Source organism: Barbus barbus (assembly GCF_936440315.1).
Source record: "Barbus barbus genome assembly, chromosome: 14".
NCBI lineage: Eukaryota > Metazoa > Chordata > Actinopteri > Cypriniformes > Cyprinidae > Barbus > Barbus barbus.
The window spans coordinates 16,065,216-16,085,088 of record NC_136742.1 but is presented as its reverse complement, the minus strand read 5'-3'; the positions used below and the strand labels follow the sequence as shown (position 1 = coordinate 16,085,088).

Sequence of the window (19,873 nt, the reverse complement as noted above, 5' to 3'; positions counted from 1 at the left end):
CAGAGTCCACAGGCCTTGATTAAGAATCCTCCCGAACTCCATGACTCCTGACCATGAATATTAAACATTATATCAATGTAATGAATCAATGAAATGTTTATATCATGAGCCCAAGTTTGTCTTGAAATGGTAAATGAGTATCCTCATATCTGTAAGTATTCGTTTAGATGATAAATAGTAAATTATATTGGCTTTTTTAATTGCAAGCATTTCAGAAGCATTAACCATACCGATACGATTAATGACGCTCTGGCGTTTCTAAAATTGTGGTACAATATATCCGTCTTGCTTGAAATTAAAAGGCACTCAAATGAGAGTAAGACACTGCCATGATAAAGAGAATAAAAATAAATTCTTTCATCCATCAGTGATTCCTTGTATGGCGTAATTTATTCTCCAACAGGATCAGGTAGATGTATTTTGCATAGCACAGAGCTGAAGCACAACTAGGCATAATTAACTGTGACAACGGCTATTACAACATACAACTGAGTTTATGCCAAACAAAGCACAAAATAGAGTGAGACATTAAAGGCTAGTGGTGGTAGTTAAGGGCAAAATGTTTTACTGCAACAAACAGTTTTTTGCTAAATAATGGAGACATTAAATAGTATAATGACTGATGATGCTGTTCAGGTGCAAAGAGGAATTGTGAAATGTTATTACAATTAAAAATAAGTTTTCTATTTGTACATATTTTAAAATGTAATTTAATCCTGTGATGGAAAAGCTAGGGTTAGGGATAAAAACATTTTTTATCAATGTTGAAAATAGTTTTGCTGCTTCATATTTAACTGTGATACGAAGTTAAGTTCTTTGATGAATAGAAAGTTGAAAAGAACAGCATTTATTGAAATCAAAATCTTTTGTGACATTATACAGGTCTTTACTGTCATATTTGATCAAGTTCAAGTGTCCTTTCTGAACAAACAGTTTGAACAGAGTATTTTATTCAGTTACAATCTTTTGTGGATGTTCAATTATCTTGGTGGAAATACACATGAATGAATTTGTAGAGGCTTGCAACTAGGTGACTCAAGATATCTGGCAAAGACACAACTTACACACACACTCACCATAGTTTGTGGTTGTCTGAGAATGTTACGGGTGTTCTGTGATAAGGGGAAACCCCAATACACTTCCAGCCAATTCTTGTGACAGCTGCAAGGTTGTTGCTGACTGACAGCTCACTAGACCAGTCAGGTTACAGATAGGTGAAGAAATACACTCCCCGCCCGCCCCATCTAGGTAGCTGAAAATAGACATTGGCAACTGAGTTCAGCTCAGCTGTTTTATTGCCAAATAACCACACACAGGCACATTCTTAAAAAAAAAAAAAAAAAAAATGACGTTTATTTCTCAGTACAAAGATACACATATTCTGACATGCAAACAAACAGTAATGCTCGCAAATTATTTAACAATTTTCTGTACACTTTCAAGTACCATATTTTGCCAGCAACTAAAACAAAGAGGTCATTTAATACAACCCACTGGAGGTGCAGCTGCAAACAACATGCATAAAGCATGTGCACAGCATTTATAAATGCTCTTATAGTGACAGTTCACCAAGAATGAAAATTCCATCATCATTTACTCACCCTCATGTAATTCCAAACCTGCATGACTTTTTCTTCACAATAAAAGTCAATGAGGTCCAGTGTTGTTGTGGCCCCTATTAATTTCATGTGATCAACAAAAAACATGAGTGGGAGTAAATGATGAGAGAATATTAATTTTGTGTGAACTATCATGTTAAAAACCCAGATTCATCTGCATAGTAACTTCCTAAATAACAGTTTCGCCAAATCCTGAAATAATGCTTTAATATTTACCGGTAAGAAACCTTGAAAGAGGCAAAATAATTTGAGCGTGTTATGTAAATGATGTGTAAAAAGTAGAAAAAGAGGTTCAGAAAATTTGAGAAGACGTTTAGACTGATCTGTTGTCTGAGGTAGACAGCTGGTTAGAACCCACTGCCTGTTGTGTGCGAGCACCTGATATTGGGCAGATAATTGACCTCTGACCCCTGAACTAGACCTCCTTGGCCAGTCTAGAGCCTTAAAAAGCAGTTTCCATGGCTTCAGCTGTTGTGAATACAGCACGAGCAGCATTTTCACATACAGTCTGTCATCAGCTAGGAGGACACACATGTACATCTCTGTCGGAGACTTCTTATTTCTCGCCTGCTAACACTCGGCTACGCTTTGGTTAAATATTATTATCCACAGCACATTTATATGCACAAAATTTACAAAGAAGTGCATCAGTGACTTGGGATATGGAAGTAGAACTACAGTCAACCGTGGACTTTAAACTGCCCATGCTTGAGTGGCCCATTTCCCTTTTTACCCCCCCTCTCTCAAACCCCCCTTCCCCCACATGCACCTCCTCAGCCTGTCAGAGTGCATCATGGGAACACTTCAGCCTGCCAGCAGATTGTCCAAGGCTGCCAACGGCATGGATGAATAACTTCTATTCATCATTATCTGAGAGAGAGAGTGAGAGAGAGGGGCAGAAGAGAAAGAAACAGAGGAACTGTTATAGAATAATCAACTCACTTACGAGACCGAGATCTGAAGAAAACTTCCAGGCTATATTCCTGATGTCAGAGGTCACATTAAAGTCCATAATCAGGAGTTAGCCTTGAACACACAGTGTAAATGCCAGAAATACCCTCACATCAATCAGAGGCTGCTACATACACAAGCAGACACATGTATGCGTCTTAACCCAAATGATGTGACCTGACCCAAACGCCCTGGAATTGCTCAGAGATTACGCAGCATGTCTTGTGCTGCATACATCTGCTACAAGAGCAGGCACTGCTTCACTCTTACTAAGTCTGTTTGGACTAGTGAATGAACTATATACATTAAAGGGAAAGTTCACCTACAAATTAAAATTCTGTCATTAAGGTCCGTTGTGCCGGTGTTCTATGCAGGGTCAGAAATCTCTCAAATTTCATCAAAAATATCTTAATTTGTGAAGATTCATACTATTCATACTCTCTCACATACTATTATTTGACTTTTTTACAGTTACTAGCCATGCAGCCTTTCTCTCTGGTTTTATAGCAGAACATTACAACATTACAATCTAAAATTGCTCTTTAAAGCATTGAAATAACTAAATTAAGTTACACTGAATTAAAAATGAAAATAAATAATAAAGAAAATGACTTAACTACCATAAGAAACACACATTAACTCATTTGAGCTTAATAATTGGCACTGTAGCAGCCTACTAGCTTACATTTGATTGACCTATTACAATAGTCCCTTTACAGTCACTGCTATCATTAAAATACACTTATATGTAGGTTTAAAATTCCACAAAAGATACATTTAATGTCCAACAACAAATATTTTAGCAAAATGTATATTTTACTCCAAAAATGTATATTTACTGTACATTTTACTTTGCTCCTACTCGATTGCACTCTGTCTGTTTAGCGTGCATGCACTCGTTGCTCTCCTGTGCCGTGCCCACCCCTGACAGCAAAATGCATATGTTTGCATGACTTTCTAACATTTACAGATGAAAATTATACCTGTGACATGTCCATTATGCACTGAGGAAAACACAACGTCTCAAATGCAATAAACAGCACAGAAATATTTGCTGTTTGCCATGGTGGATCGATCTGATCCATGATCGACATTAAGGTCTGCTTAAGAATTAGCGTGCACAAATTAGTGAGATTGTGTGAATTTAATTTGTCGTTTATGGAACCGCTTTAGCCCCAATTGATTTGCTAGGTTATTTCAAGTCAGGTTTTGGAGTTTAAATCAGAGCGAATCGGGTGATCTTCCCATCCCTAGTGTGTAGGGATGTAGGTGCATCTCAAAAAAATTTGAATATCGTGAATTTTTTTTTTATATATATATATATATATATATATATATATATATATATATATATATATATATATATATATATATTTAGAATATATGAAAGTGAATCCCTGGAAAACAAATGTTAGTATTTTTAACGGGTCACAGACATTTAATTCAGTTCTAATTTAAAATAATCTTGTCGGTTAATGCTCAATAATCGGTTAACGAGCATCGGTTGTCGGTTAGGAAAAATAACCGAAATGAACATCCTTAATATATACACATACACACACAGACTATGTCTGAATAAAAAGACAGTCTCTTTATGAATGTGTGTGTATGTGTTTTCAGGGCACTCTCTAAAGTGCTTGATTCACACTGCACTGAATGACATAATTGCTCTCTTTTATACCCATTCATGTTATATTGCTCCATTTCAGCAAATATCTGACTGAATGAACTAGTTCAACTGTATGAAGAACATCAGATGAAATGGTGCATGAATGGATCAGAGTGAGAATGTGTGTGTGTAAACACTTTACCTTCCTGGTAAGCTCCATCTGCCATCACCAAATGGAGGATTTTAGGATACAAGTGTTGGTGCTCAGTTCCCAAAATGCTTTGCACCATGCTGGAGCCCATTGCAATGTTCTCATCTTCATCCTCATGAATAGCCTAAATAAACAAACAAAACTCATACAAATAATCTGGATATGCTGGATAAAGTCAAGTAAACCAACAAGTTCAGTGCCAGGTGCAACCACCTTCTAAAAAGGATAATTTACCCAAAGATAAAATATTCTTTCATTATTTACTCATCTCATGGTGTTACAAATGGGTTTTGAAATTTTTGGTCACCGATATTACCCAAAATAACTTTTGTGTTCCACAGTAGAAAGTCAGGTTTGGAACGACATGAGGGTGAGTAAATAAAATAATTTTTATTTTCGTGTGAACTATTCCTTTAAGTTAGCAATCGTGAAGTCATTATCACTACAGGGTTTCTTAACTAAAGGGTTTTTTTTGTAACCGGCAGCAAAAATGACAGCAACTCACAGCAGTTTACTGCACTTCCAGTGTGACAAACTATATAAAAAGCATCATAAGTCAGAACATTTAACATTCTTAAAGGTTAAGGATAACATCTGTATCTAATTCCCAGAATAAAGCCGATGGCTAAAAACAAAACTTGGTGCTTAAAAATTTATGAGTGTCCTCATCTAAGAAGTACATAGCTGCATTGTTATTGGTGGTGTTTGACCACTAAAGACCTCTTAGTTATGCAGTATTTCCGCAATGCATTCACCCAGGCACAAAACCACTGAATCTCACTGGAGACATGGTGAGAGTTGACATTTAATGCAAAACCAAGGAAATCAGACCTTGATCTTGTTGTAGGCTTGAATGAAGTTCTCAAAGCCCATGGCCTGCTCTAGATGGAACCGCAGCTCCTCCAGACGACTGAAGATACTGTCCTGTGGCTCTAGGTCTTCGTCGTCCTCTTCCTCACTGTCATCTGCATTCATACACAAGCACAAAGATAAAGATACACTACAATCTATCAAAGTTCACACAGTGAGAGTGTATTGTTGTGGAATATTGCTAATTCTAAGCTGACCCATGTCAGTATTGAAAGTGTTATTTGCCAATGTCATTCCACACCGTGAACAATATCTTTAGCTCAGTACTTGTTTTCATTTTTAGAGAGCTTAGGACAAGTTAAACATGATGTTTGTTTGTTGCATTTAGGCTATAGTTCCATTGAGTTGTGCTTGTTGATGTAATCAGTAATTGTTTAGTTGTGTTTGTGGATTGTGTCAACATTTGTGCTCACAGTTGAGGTTAGCTGTTGTTTTATGAACATGATTAGCTATTGTGCTGCATTTAAAGTGTTTGTTAGCTGTTGACCTGTGCTTGCAGATGCAGATAGCAATTGCTAGCTGTGTTGTAGTTTGCTGTTGCGCTACGTTAGCACAAGTGGCTTGCAGTTGTTAGCCTAGTTAGCACATGGGGTTAACTGTTGTACTATGTTAACGATTACGGTAAGCTGTTGTGGTGTGTTTGCAGATGAAGTTAGCTGTGGGTATGTTAGCATTAGCAGATGTGGCTAGATGCTGTGCTGTGCTAACGGATGTGGTTAGCTGCTGAGCTATGCTAACAAGGACCCCCGAAACACCAGGTGGCCCCCTTACTCTCAAAAATGATTTAATTTTAGTTTCGTTTTTGAATTTGTCCAGTAGTTATGAAAACATGAATTTCTTTTAATGCGGTGCGCTGTGTCGCCCTTTCTACGCAAAAATCAGTCAAATCATGTAACGTGAATGTCATGCAGTGTCTTGCTCGAGACAAAAAAATTAAAATTAAAATCGTACCGAGCCGCAGAAGAGACACCGTTTCTCAAGTGTTTTCCGTGAGCGCGATTCGAGATGGAGCGAACACGGACAAAGGCTTTTCAGTCATTCACTCATAACTTGCAGCGGTTATGGTTAGCTGTTGAGCTGTGTTGAAAGATACAGTGAGATTATGCGTTGTGTTTAAGGATGTATTTGTGGATTTTAAGGTTAGCTGTTGTGTTATGCTGTGTGCATGGACATGTTTGTGGATCTTGTAAGCCGTATTGCTGCATTTGTGGATGCAGATAGCAGTTGTTCGGTCCTGTTTTTGGGCATGCGCTCAGCCTTTGTGCTCTGTTTGTGGATATGGTAAGTATTTGCAGCTGTTTATGGATGCAGTCGTGATTGCATTACCAGACTGCCACTCCTCATTGAGCTGGCCTTCACTACTGTTCTGCTCTTCATCCTCCTCTACCTCCATTCCATTAGTAACTGGCCCTCCTGGCTCTTCTTCACCATGGCTAACATCATCATCTTCCTCAGCCATTCCATTAAAACATTCCTCCTCTGGACTGCATTTGTCAACACCAGCACTAGCCAACCCATTAAGACCAGCTGCCTCTTCATCAGCCGGACTACTGTTGGATCCACCGCCATCATCCTCCTCTTCGTCATCATCTTCATCATCACTGTGCTGCTCCTGGAGAAGCCTCTCCATAGATGCTCTGAGCTCCCTCAAATCATCATCCTCATACACACTGAGAGAGATACAGTCATAAGTGAATATGTGTGTGTGTGTGTGTGTGTGTGTAACAGAGAGAGCAGGTACACATGCATGCAAATTTTGTGTCTTACTCCTCAGGTTCAGACTGCTCATCCGGTTTATCCTCCAGATCTTCAATCTCCAGGTTGTTGTCAGGAGCAACTGCAACTTCAGGTTCTGCAGCATCACTGAACACTTTACTGAGGTCTGGTAAGGAGCACGTCCTCAGCATCTGAAAGATCACACACAAGTGATATCAAACATCAGAAATATTCATGTTCTTTTGAAGCAAATTCTATACTTGAATACTTAAGTGCAAAACTCCATCCTCAGTTTTCTCAGACTATTTATGAAAGTAAGCTGCAAAAATGTCTCAACCTGCAAGCAAGGTTGTGTTGTCACAGCCATGAGCATGTAAATAATAGGACGCATAAAAAAATCCATCTGTTATCTAGATGTGCAGGAAGTTCAGAAAACATTGTGCTGTGGGGGGTAGCACCTGTGTCTCGGCATAAGAAGGATCCTAATGTTAGAAACAAGCATTTGAAGTTTATTTTTAACAACATCCCTGATTATTTCAGTCTGACCTTCACAGTTTGTGCAGCACATTTCAGTGTGGATTGTTTCGTGAACCTGTCCCAATGTAATGCAGGCTGTGCAAAGAGGTTGTCATTGAAGGATGAGGCAGAGACAACTATATTGCAACCGACAGCAAACTTAAATAAGCACTGTTTTTCAGTTCTTCTCACAAGTGAAGAGGGTGTTTACATGGAAGTCTTAGAAGCACAGAAGCAAAACGCGTCTCAACTAAAGCTTAAGTGCAAAATGAAGTGCATAGTTTTAAAAAGATTTCCTAACATATAGTCCCATCCCAAACTTGGAATATTGCTTTAACCAATGCTGGCCTGGTCAGGATGTTCAACCAGAGCAATGTTTTTATCCTGCCACACAGCTAGTTAACACTTTTAAAAATCATGATGGAACCAAATTAGCATCAGATTCTTTCAAGTGAAACTTAGTGAGATGTGGTTCAATTCATGCTTGACTGAATGGAGGCAGATCTAAATGCACGCTTGCACTCGATTGTAAGAAATAGAAGAGGTTTAAGCTGATTAAATGATCGGAGAAGTCCAACATATGGTCACCAGAGAGAAGTCTGTTATTTCACTGGAAGCTTGACATTATAGAATATAGACAGGGTGAATTTCCATTTCACGCTGACTTTAACACTAGTAAATCAATTTACATATTGTTGATTGATTCTGCAAATTAAGCTAGGATAGGACAAAATATTGTAACATCAGAAAAAAGTAACACTTTTATTATACATCTTTAGTTCTAAGGGTCAGGGAGAGGTGAGAATTGTCATCAAAATTAGCTTACAACTATTTTTGGTGAAAGAAATCTTGACATTTTAATTGGACTATAAAAGTATAGAAAATGGCTCTTTAATCAATATGAATTGGAACAAGAAATGCACAAGCACAATCTTTAAGCTGCAGCTCGAACTTATTAAACCTGAATCGTGTGCAGGAATAAACAGACTTAGCTATTTAACACCCAGCATGGACTTAAAATTGTCTCCACAGAGCAGAGTAGGGCTTTAATATCGGCGCAGTCATCCATCTCCATCACAGCCGTCGGTACAGAGACGCACTGTTTTCGTACTTGCAGAGTGGAGAGGAGTGCTAAACTACTGATTAAACAGACTGACAGCATGCGCTGAGAAAGACAGCATTTAGTGTGTGTGTGATCTGACTGTCCAGTTGTCCAGAGGGTTGGGTGCAAGCAAGCCAAAAGGCCAAATGTGTGGGCGTGTTTGCAAAAGTGTGGGCGTGTTGTGAATGTTAATATGCTTTTGTGAGGGCAAAGAAAAGTATTTGTGTATGTGCGCCTGTGGGGTGGGTGAAAAAGTACACAGGCCAGCGCAAAGTCCTTTGGTTTACTGGCACATCAAGGATGTGGAAGAATCGCATGAATAAAGCTCCACTCAGGAGTTCAAACACACACACGCACACATTCAGCAGTCCTTCCAGCACAGCAATGGCTCGAGGCACATTCACACTTGTACATATGCCTATCCTTGTATGCACAACACCATTATGTGCACACAAATTTCAGTCTGTGGAAAACAAATCACCCCAAACAAAAAATTCTATGAGATGCACAAATCTGAGCTCCTCGATCATTCTATGCAAAGTGCTACACATTACCGAAGGCTGCCATCTGTTTCTCCTGCTATAGTGCCATCTCTTTCTTCCTCATAGTCTATGTCTTGCTCTTTTTAGAGCTCTCTTCCTCTCTTGCCTTGTAGTATAATCAGTGTGATGAATGGCAACAGTGGGGTCCTCCATTACTATGCTTTGTAATAGTCTTATATCTTTCGATTAAGAAACACACACACCTGGATTTCGTCACAGTGATGTTTTTGTAAACGAAAATTATAACTTAAATTGAAAAAAAAATAAAAAAAAAAATAAATAAATAAATAAATAAATAAATATATATTATATATATATATATATATATATATATATATATATATATATATATATATAAAACTGTATTAGAAAAACTAATATAACAATATGATGAAAAACGTGATCAACAGATATTAGAAAAAAACATTGAAGAAATACTGCTTTGTTAATTAACTGAAATAAGTTTGAGTTAAACAACTATAACTTCAATTTAACTTGGGGGGGCTGGGTCCAAAAGGACATTAAATGACCAAAACTAAACTAAAATTAAACTGAAGCCTCAATACATAAAAATAAAAGCAAATATTAATAAATAATATATTACTATATAAATAATACTTCAATAACACTAGTTATTAAGGTAGAACTATGGATTTTTAAAGATCATTATAGGCCTTTGTAGTTTATCTTCTGGTATTTTTGATGTTACACCAAGCTGTGCGATTTATATGGCTAATTACTGTGACACTTTTTTTTCTTAGGTAAAGTCAGTCAGTTCTTCACACCACACATTCATGGACAACCATCACCCACCCACAATGCTCCACTCTCCAGGCTAAGGTCTCCTAACTTTCTTGAACCATCCTACAACCTGCCCCCTTAACCCCAATTCCCACTAGCATTACACATCAAAAAAAGGCTTGGGTAACCCCCAGGTCTCTCTTCTCCTCTTCAGGTTTCTGCTTTCCTCTCACAGAACAACTTGCTAGACAGTAATCAGTCAGGTTTTAAGAGCTGATATTCACAGACTTGCTATCGGTCACTGAAATCCTGTGGCTGGTGGGAGATCGTCCATCTTCATTTGGCTGGACTTATCTGCAGGATTCAACACTGATAACCACCAAACCTTACTGTCTCTCAATCCTGGGAATCACAGGAACTGTACTTTGCTAGTTTCAGTCCTACTTCACAAGGAGGGAAGAAGGGTCATGTCAGCTAACTATCGGGGTACCTCAGGGTTCAGTGCTCTGCCTCCTCTTCTTTATGAGACAACATCAGCACAGATTTCCGCCTGCCCAACAGACATTTCAGCCCAGATGAAAGAACACCAACTTTAACTTAACACCTTGTCTTCCTAGCCAGGAACCTGGGAAAATTATTTGCGATATTGTTCGTGAAGTTCATTTGGTCGTCAAAGCCCAATTCTTAAAGTGGGCTTTGAAGATCAAGCAAATCAGACCCTTAATATTTGAGCATGCTAGACTACTCCTTGTTCTGGCAGATCATTTCTAGACTGGATTGTAATGCTTCTAGCTGGCCTTCCTGCATGTGCAATCAAAACTCTACAAATGATCCAGAATGCAGCGGCACGTCTGGTCTTCAATGAACCCAAGAGAGCGGACATTACGCCCCTTTTTGTCTCACTCCACTGACTGCCAGTTGCTGCCCTCATCAAGTTAAAGGCACAGAGGCTTGTGCACAGAAGAGTCACTGGATTTGCACCCTTTTAACTACACTCCCTTTTGTAAATGTACATTACCTCTAGAAATCTGTGCTTCTGTTAACTCTTTCACACAGTGTCTCATCTACATTTCTGTAGTAGTTAAGGCTGGAATACACTACGCAACAATAAGATTTTTGCAGATTTAAATGTGATGTTTGCTCCAGTTTGACCCTAGTTGTAAATTTTGGGCAGTTTAAGTTGACAGATTTCACAGAAAATTTACACTTTGTAGGAACTTTCCCCAGGAACTAGGGACTTTGGGCCGGTACTCTGTGTGTTTCCACCACAGGAACCAGGATCTAAATAAAGTTCCGGGTAAAAATTTGCCCCTGCTCGCGAGGTAGTACTTTTTCAAAGGTCTGGAACTTTCGGGAGTGGGACTTGGGAGCTGAACATGCTGATTGGTTGAGTTCACACAGAATTGTATTTCAATCACCATATATTCGCATAATTTTTTTAAATATAACTGTTATTGTGTCATGAAATGTAGTTTTAAAAGTATTTCAGGAAAGAATGTAGTTGTTTAAAACTCAAATCTGTAGTTTATTTATAAAGACAGTGCCTATTTGAAAATGTGCTTCAGCGATTTCGGAGATGTGAGGTCCACGCGATCAGTGCTCATGTTTCCCGATGAGAGCAGCCTCAACTCGGCTAGCCCTTCTGACATTTACCACTGGCTACGATGTCTCTTAAGTGGTTAAACATACGATAATTCAATTTGGGTAAATCTAACAGGTAATCTTTGGTCTTTATTTTATTAATATGTTCAAATCAAAATGATAAGAGGCAATACTGTTTGATACAATATTTAATTTCATTATAATGTATGTGCGTTCCCTGAACTACATTTCTGCGGCTATTAATATGTTTAAATGAAAACGAAAAGAGATAGCAGTGTGTGATATCTAATTGTAAATACAGTGACGAAAATTGCAGTAGCCAAGGCGAGCTGACTGACGTTATCAAGTACGCTGCTGTTTGCAGAATTACCGGACTTGCGCCGTTCCGTCTGCGGGAGATCACACTCCCGAGTCGAACTTGCGAGTGGAAGCAAGTCTGAAATTTGTGTACTTGGTATTGAGAAACCTGCGCAGACCTACGTCACCAGACTATTAGCCTAATCTTCTCGGTACTTTAGAAACGCAGACAGCAACAGGTCTGGGGGGAAAAAAGTTCCTGGGACAAATTGTTCCATTTACATTTGTCAAGTGCTACCTAGCAACAAGGTCCATGTTTCTGTGTGACAGCAATTACAAAGTTGGTAAGTGTGTGTGTATAATGCCTAGAGCTTTTCAGTTGTTCAGATTCTAAAAGTCATGTAGTCTATTACTGCATTTAGCATTTGAAGATCTGGCCAGAGTTTAGTGTCATTGATTTACAGTCTGAACTAACATGCGAAAGAAAGAAAACAAATATAGACTTACACTTGTTACAGTGAGGTTCTAGTGCTCACCTTTGGGTTGTTTGTGTCAAAGAGGCCAGTGGAGAGGCCAATGAGAAGTGCGTCGCCATGCCTTTGGGAGCGCAGTGGAGAGACAGAGCGGGAACGTGAGGCAACGGAGGAAGAGTCTTCCAATGAGGACTGTGCAGACAGGATGGCCAACGCTACTGTTCGCCTGTGAGCTGGACTACTGCTTAGCTTCACAAACAAAGACTCATCTACTGAAAAAAGAAGAGGCCAACAAAAACTTCATTTGTTTTTTGTTTTTGATAGTGGAGATTCATACAAACTGGCATTCTTTAAGCTTCTGAGGATTAACATTGTTAGATTGTAAATTAATTTTAAAGGGGATACTGGAGCGCTTTGTTGTGGTGCATAATGAGACATGCTTGTGTGAGAGGGAGATAAGGTGTCTTAGTATTGCATTTGAGACTACCTGCAGCTTCAGGGTGTTTTTCTTCTCTTTGCATTATCTCTGTGCACTCTGCTTGTATTACTCTGCCCTCTGCTGGCCTAAAATAAAAATAAAAACACAATGATTAAAGGAATAGTTCATTGAAAATAAGTTGTCATTATGTCCACTACTGTAAGATTTGAGTTTTTTTTTTTTTGAAGATATCAATATTTCAGCATTAATTAAATTTATCAAAAATACAGTAAAGACATTTACAAAGTTACAAAAGATATCAAATAAATGCTGTTCTTTTGAACTTTCTATTTATTAAAGAATACTGAATTTTTTTTTATCACTGATTCTGTAAAAATATTACACAGACAACAGTTTTCAACACTGATAATAGTAAGAAATGTTTCTTGAGCACCAAATCAGCATTTCAGAATAATTTCTGAAAGATCATGTGACACTGAAGACTAAAGTAATGGCTAATAAAAAATTTAATTTGAAAAATAATATAGGAATAAAATTTCCCATTATTACTATTTCACTCTATTTATTAAATAAGAAAAAACACCTCGAGACCATTAAAAAAAATTAAAAAGGAAGAAAATACTACCAACACCAAACTTTTGAATGGCAGTGAACTTTCTAAACCTGTGTGCTGTTACTCTTTCTTTAGAACATAAAATGATGTAAACCAACCGTTACATAATTCTTGTCATTCAACAACTGTTCTGTCACAGTAAAACTGTTCTGTGACAGTGACTAGGTCGGAGCGATTAATCAAAATTGGATTGCAATCGCGATTTGAGATATTGCGTTTTGCTAATCGCATAGCCTGTGATGTGGACGCTATATGACTCTGTTCCAGAGCAAATGCATGACTGCCAGCCTTGAGTGACAGTTTTACTAACCAATTGAGTGAGCGCACCTCCTTTCTCTCCAATCAGTACTGCTCTAGCCAACTGTGTAAACGCCCCCCATTAAAAAACAAACAAACAGCGGGAGAGAGAGTGGGATTATGGTGTCTACAGGGTCAGATCGATGGTTAGAAAATTGCAGTAACACTGCAAATAAAACCTTTCACAGGTTTGAAAGAAGTCTGAAAAAAATCTGTATTAATTTTAACAGTGATACAGATGTTAATGCCAAAAGGATGCTACCAGTTGTCAAATTCTGTAAAAAAAATAAAAAAATAAAATGCTTACGGAGACACTATAGTGTCATTTGTCCATGCTTGCATTACATCTGCTGGGGGTGGCTTTGAGGTTTGCTGAGAGGCTTCATCTAGAACTACTGACTCCATATCATCCACCACTGGAAGGACAGAAAATGTTTGATACAAACAGTAACAAGTGCAAAAGGTCTCACTACCAATCATCTGAATTTCTACATATTTCGATCTTGAATAATAAGGTATCTCGCCAAGAGTAATGCATTCATTTTCAGTGTATTACTATTCTCACCCTCTGTCTCACTTTCTCCAGACGGAGTGTTTTGTATCTTCTCTGTTGTTTGTGGGATTAGTTCCTGACTTTTAACCTCTGCTGTGATTGGCACTGTCTCCTGACATGTCACTTCTTGTTTGGCAAGGCCAATGGCAGGCTGGCATGGCTGAGGAAGAGGCACTTGTTTGGTTTCACGAGTGACATCTAAAGACTCTTCAATAAGATTAAGGCTTTCTGAAAAGAAAAAAAAAAAAAAAGGATTAACAGGAAGCTATTGTCAGTAAGACACTCTGATCAAAGACTCACCAGTCAGTGTGTGCTCACAGGTGCTGGCGTGATCTAGTTTCTGAGTAAAGGGCTGGAGCTCTGCCTCTTCCAACACCTTCAGAACCTCTGAGTCTGGACTCCGCCCCCAAGCCTTCTTTAGCCCCTGCCCCTGCCAATCATCCATGCAAATGACTTCACCTGCTGTTTTTTCTGAAACAAGTTTTTTTTTAAATTATGTTACCGCATATAAATAAGTCACCCATTTTATTATATACAATGGAAACAACATGATTATGCTCTCCGGGCACAGAATACTAGAGATCTAGCAAATAACCTAACGCCTTGTTTGTTATTAATCCAGTTGCTATAGTGCGGCTAGAGTCCCAGTGCATGTAACACAACACACCATCCATGGCTACAAAACAAAACAAAACACACTCTAATACATAATCTATTCACTCTGGAAGCAATAAGTTTGTGCATAATGAATTGACTACTTTCATTCTGCATCTAGTCGACTAGCAAAAACAAAGGAAAAATTATTCAAATGTGAGCCAATTTCTCACTGTAGCTCACCTAATTGTTGCCTTCATAACTGAACGCACTATGAATATGTGATGCTGATGTAATGAGAGCTGATGGTGTGTGCTTTTCACTGCTGCAATATTTTGATTCATGTTGGCACATTCACTTCTCATTAGAGTCATGCAAATGTGCTACAAGAAATTTGGTCACTTGTCAGGTTGGTATCTGTGAATCTATGTAACCTGTGTCACAGAGCACATTTTCTTAGTAGGCTGAGAAGACAACCTCCAACACCTGTTTTTCCACAAGCGTTCTGTGTTTAATCAAACACAAACTATCAATTTGATCAAATAAAAAGTGTTGAATCAGTTGCAAAAACTGCATAAAATACAGTATCTCAGGACGAGGACATTTACCGGTTAACTGACCTGCTGTTGTAAGGCTAGTTTCTTCCAGAGTCTGCTGAGCCACAGACAGAAGAGGGGCACCATCAGTCTGCCACTTCTTCCTGTCTCCACCACAGACAGCATTCGTCTCTGGAGATGCCACCTGAGACACTGAGATAGGACAAGAGAGGGGAAACAAATAGAATGTGAATAGTACTCATATGACATGAATATCTAAAATATATTAATTGTATCTTTTATTACTGATCTACAAAACACACAAAAAAAAACTGATAAAACTAAGTCTGTTCTGATCTGACTGGTATTTAGTCATTTAAACGTCAAATAGTTTGATCAAAATTAAGATCATAAAATGTCTTAAATGGTATAATAAAGCCTTAATTAACAATGCAATAGGTCTTAAATTTGAGGATGGAAAAACAGGAATTGTGATACGGCCTCATGTGATTATTAAAATTCAAAATATTATAAAAATATGATCGCTGCACATTTCAAAGTAAAAAATACTAGTCAACCTATAATTCATATGTGTTGATATATTAGTACATAAAACTATTTCAAAACATTTGTATAATGAATAAAACACATCTTGAGCATTTTACTCTTGCAGTTATTTTGTTGATAAGCAAATCAGCAGCCTGTTTAATTAAGTAAAATGTGAATTTGTGCCACAGCCTGTTTAATTATGTAATGGAATCGAAGACACGTGATTTACTTTCACATTGTATGGAATTTTTCTGTATGCACATAAGGTGTATTTGTGCACGTCTTAAAAAGTCTCAGGTTTGATTTTAGATATCCTATAAATAAATTTATGTAGTCACATGTGGTTTTACAGCAATAATAATAACAACATATTTTGATTGTTGTGTTTATACCTGCCAGAGTTGCACAGGTCTCCTCCAGAGTTTGTTCGGCTACAGACAATATGGGTGGAGCTACAGCTTCCCATTTCCTCCTATCACCAGCTGTAGGAGGTCTTTCTTCTGTGATGGAAGGCTGGATCTGTTGAGGAGTTGGGCATGGTGCACTACTGCAAGGTGTGGCATCTTTCACAGCATCTTTCTCAGTGGTCTGGACCTTCTGATTAAGTCTGCGAAGAATCTCCTTCTTATCACTCTAAAAAGACATATCTCATTATAGTCATTACATTGAAAAATTATTCAATAAACTGCTCTCTTATATTAATGGTATTTCACACATCAAAATATGCATTTCCCACCTGTACACCTGATATTTCTGCTTTAAGGGAGTCCTCTTTCATAGGAGAACTCTGTCCTGATGAAATCTATCAAAAAAGAAAATATATAAGCATTGCATGGCCATTTAAACAAACAAAGCAAAGGTGATTTAATCAGTGTGATGGGTGACTAACCACGCCCACATCCTTCAGAGCAGCAGTCATGGAGATGGCTGGAGAGGTGGGTCTAGAGGAGGGTGTGGCTTTAGAAGCATCTTCCTGAGGGGTGGAGTCAGATGGCTGAGTGGCAGGGGCTGCAGGAGGTGGAGCTCCGCCCACAGCTCCAACAGCAACCTTCACTCCTCGTGTAACAAGCTGCTTTGTCACAAAAGATCAGACAAAACAAAAGGCACAATAAAATACCTAAGAGATAGATGAGGAGAAACAAGGAAAGAGGAGACGTTTGGGAAAGAAATATGACATACATGATCCTCCCATGCTTTCTTCTCTCTCTCATATGCTTCTCTTCTCTTCTTTTCCAGCTGTTCTTTAATTACAGCAGCACGAGCCTTTGACTGGGCCTTACATAAAAGCACACATTCTTGATAATTGTTTTACTCAAATAACAGTCCAGTTGCTTTTGCATTCTGATACTAAGACATTTGTACTTTTATATATTTAAGACCATTTAATAATCATCTAAGAATCATGGTTTCCACAAAAATATTAAGCAACACAACTGATATCAACACTGATTATAATAAGAAATGTTTCTTGAGCACCAAATCAGCGTATCAGAATGTTTTCTGATGTAAAAGTAATGGCTGCTGAAAATTCAGCTTTGCCATTACAGGAATTTTAAAATATATTGAAATAGAAAACAGTTATTTAAAATTGTAGGAATATTTTACGATATTAAGGTTTTTACTGTATTTTTGATCAAACTAATGCAGCCTTGGTGAGCATAAGAGACTTATTTTAAAAACATTAAAAAAAAAAAAAACAACCAACCCCAAACATTTGAATGGTAGTGTACATAATTACATTTTCAATTCCAATTATTATGCTGATAATTTATTTTGAAAAAATATATATTAACATGCAAAACCTTTAAAGCCTCGATCTTCTTCCTCCTGAGTACAGCCTCTTCACATGACTCCTGACTGTCTGAGCAGTCACTGTCATACTGAGATAGACAGTCCAAATATAACATGAATACATTTAAAAATCTATTTAAAGCTGCAGTCCGTAACTTTTTTTTTGGTTAAAAATTATCCAAAATCAATATTTGAGCAATTACATAACCAACCAGTGTTCAAAACTATCGCCTTACTTTAACCCGATTCACAACAGTTAGCTTATAATAGTGTTTTCTAAATTGAGTGGTACGGGTAGGTTTTTGCGGAAAATTCGAGCATGGCACTGCGTCATTATGTCACGTCTGTAAACAAAGAAGTTGTCCCGGCTACCGCATGCGAGTATACTGCAGGTGGCAGATCGTTTAGCCTTTTCTCACAGCAGCTGGAATAATTAAATGTATCATTTTAATGGCGGATTGTAATCCAGAAAGGATTATGTGTTTATGAAACACACGTAAATGAAATTAAATTATATTCCACTTTTAAATGTGCTTCTGATTACAGATAGCCTGGGATTACACAGGATTTGTTTAGTTTTTTTTAAAGAAAACCAGTTCGAAAACCACTTGCTTTTTGGGTTAAAAGAATTTATTAATATGAAATTCGATGGTATGACAATTAGATTGGACTGTACAGAAATTGAAATCTACACGCTAATACACACTATACTCATAGTCACGCAATGCTGACGTTGTTAACATTAATAATTTGAGAATAAAGTATATCAATAATAATAATTTGCACGGTTTGATGCAGGGCTGTGCGATTAATCGAAATCGAATAGAAATCGCGATTTGAGACGTTGCGATTTGCTAATCGCAAAGCCTGCGATGTGGACGCGATATTACTCTGTTCCAGAGCATATGCATGACCGCCAGCCTTGAGTGGCGGTCTTACTAACCAATAGAGTAAGAGCACCTCCGTTCTCCCCGATCAGCACTGCTCTAGCCAACTTCGTAAACGCCCACCATTTAAAAAGGTTCAGATCGAAAGTTAGGCAAATTAAAACTAAAGAAAAATTTATGTAACTTCAGCTTCGAAATGACAGACAACGAACAAAAAAGGTAATTTGCAAGAGCTGCGTCACAACGCATATCAAGAGCTCCCTTATCGGTTCTGCTTTCAGTACTGGAGAATAAAAGATACATTTTTAGATGTTTTTATTTGTAGGCTACATGAACGTTCTCTTACACATTTTATCTTCCCAACAGATTAATTTGAAATAAGTTTATAATGCATGTTCGATAAATCAGAAGACCGCTCACACGTCCGTGTCTCTGAATGCTTCTCATACTCGCTCTGCTCTGCCCCACGCTGCGCATCTCCCGAGTCTCACGGACGATTTACACGCAAGCCTGTCTCATAATGCTCTTTTATACTCATGGTCTCGCGCCCGGTTCTGCTCCACAAGTCTCTCACGAGTGCATCTGGCAATATGGACAAGGCCTGACGCACGCGCACAACCTGTGCCGCCTGGCTCCGTGTTTAAAACGAATGTAAATTAAGTCTAACTGCTTGCCAATTTCACTTGGATGAAATGAAACATTCAGCACATTTCCCACTTGTTCTTAAAATCCCAAATACTTAAAAATGAATAAATCAGCCCGTGTAACATGTAATACTTTAAACAAATCTTTCCTGTGAAACTCAGTAATTCTGTAAAAAGTAATACCATTATAATCTTCCCTGCAGAAAAAAACAAAAAACAAAAAAAAAAACAGTAGAACCCCTCCCAAAACACAATAGAAAATGTAATGGATTTAAGGGTTATAATGGGAATTGTATTAGTTTTAAATGTAAACTATAATAGTGTCTACTGGTATTTGATGCATTCTATTGGTGGGATGTAATCTAGCAGATGGCAACCAATAGAACAACAGTAATTTCTATTGGAATAATGCCCAAAACAAAAAGGAATTTTGTAATGGAAACTATAAGAATTTCTGTGATGGTTTCTATTGTTTTTTTGTTTGTTTTTCGCAAAAAAAAAAACAAAAAAAAAACAAAACAAAAAAAAAAAATCGCAAGTTGATATTTTTCCCCAAATCGCACAGCCCTAGTTTGATGTGATATGTGCTAGCTAACCGATCGTTGGTAGCGCGATTTATTGCAATGCTTTTTCCTCAGTTGGGCAGAACAAATGTGGCAGACTTGTTACTTGTTCAAATGGCAATATATGGTGAAAATTCTTATTTGGGTCATATATTCCA

The 19,873-nt window shown here is 37.8% G+C and overlaps 1 protein-coding gene across 2 annotated transcripts in view; it reads right to left on the bottom strand.

Annotated features, from left to right (window-relative positions):
* Nucleotides 1–1,326: 1,326 nt before the first annotated feature.
* The window catches only part of LOC306880131 (serine/threonine-protein kinase Nek1-like), a 28,844-nt gene continuing 10,297 nt past the window's right edge, over nucleotides 1,327–19,873 (bottom strand). The window contains exons 20-35 of one of the 2 annotated variants that reach the window (XM_079433453.1): nucleotides 17,633–17,710; nucleotides 17,010–17,105; nucleotides 16,720–16,902; nucleotides 16,567–16,632; nucleotides 16,223–16,463; nucleotides 15,366–15,494; nucleotides 14,452–14,622; nucleotides 14,164–14,379; nucleotides 13,906–14,014; nucleotides 12,737–12,813; nucleotides 12,313–12,521; nucleotides 7,028–7,167; nucleotides 6,587–6,930; nucleotides 5,222–5,355; nucleotides 4,382–4,514; nucleotides 1,327–2,489 (exon numbers count right to left, since the gene is read on the bottom strand). In XM_079433453.1, coding sequence (XP_079289579.1) covers nucleotides 2,476–2,489; nucleotides 4,382–4,514; nucleotides 5,222–5,355; nucleotides 6,587–6,930; nucleotides 7,028–7,167; nucleotides 12,313–12,521; nucleotides 12,737–12,813; nucleotides 13,906–14,014; nucleotides 14,164–14,379; nucleotides 14,452–14,622; nucleotides 15,366–15,494; nucleotides 16,223–16,463; nucleotides 16,567–16,632; nucleotides 16,720–16,902; nucleotides 17,010–17,105; nucleotides 17,633–17,710 — 2,340 coding nt within the window. In that variant the 3' untranslated portion in view covers nucleotides 1,327–2,475. The remainder of the gene's footprint in view (nucleotides 2,490–4,381; nucleotides 4,515–5,221; nucleotides 5,356–6,586; nucleotides 6,931–7,027; nucleotides 7,168–12,312; nucleotides 12,522–12,736; nucleotides 12,814–13,905; nucleotides 14,015–14,163; nucleotides 14,380–14,451; nucleotides 14,623–15,365; nucleotides 15,495–16,222; nucleotides 16,464–16,566; nucleotides 16,633–16,719; nucleotides 16,903–17,009; nucleotides 17,106–17,632; nucleotides 17,711–19,873) is intronic. The other variant, XM_079433454.1, reaches the window with a different exon arrangement.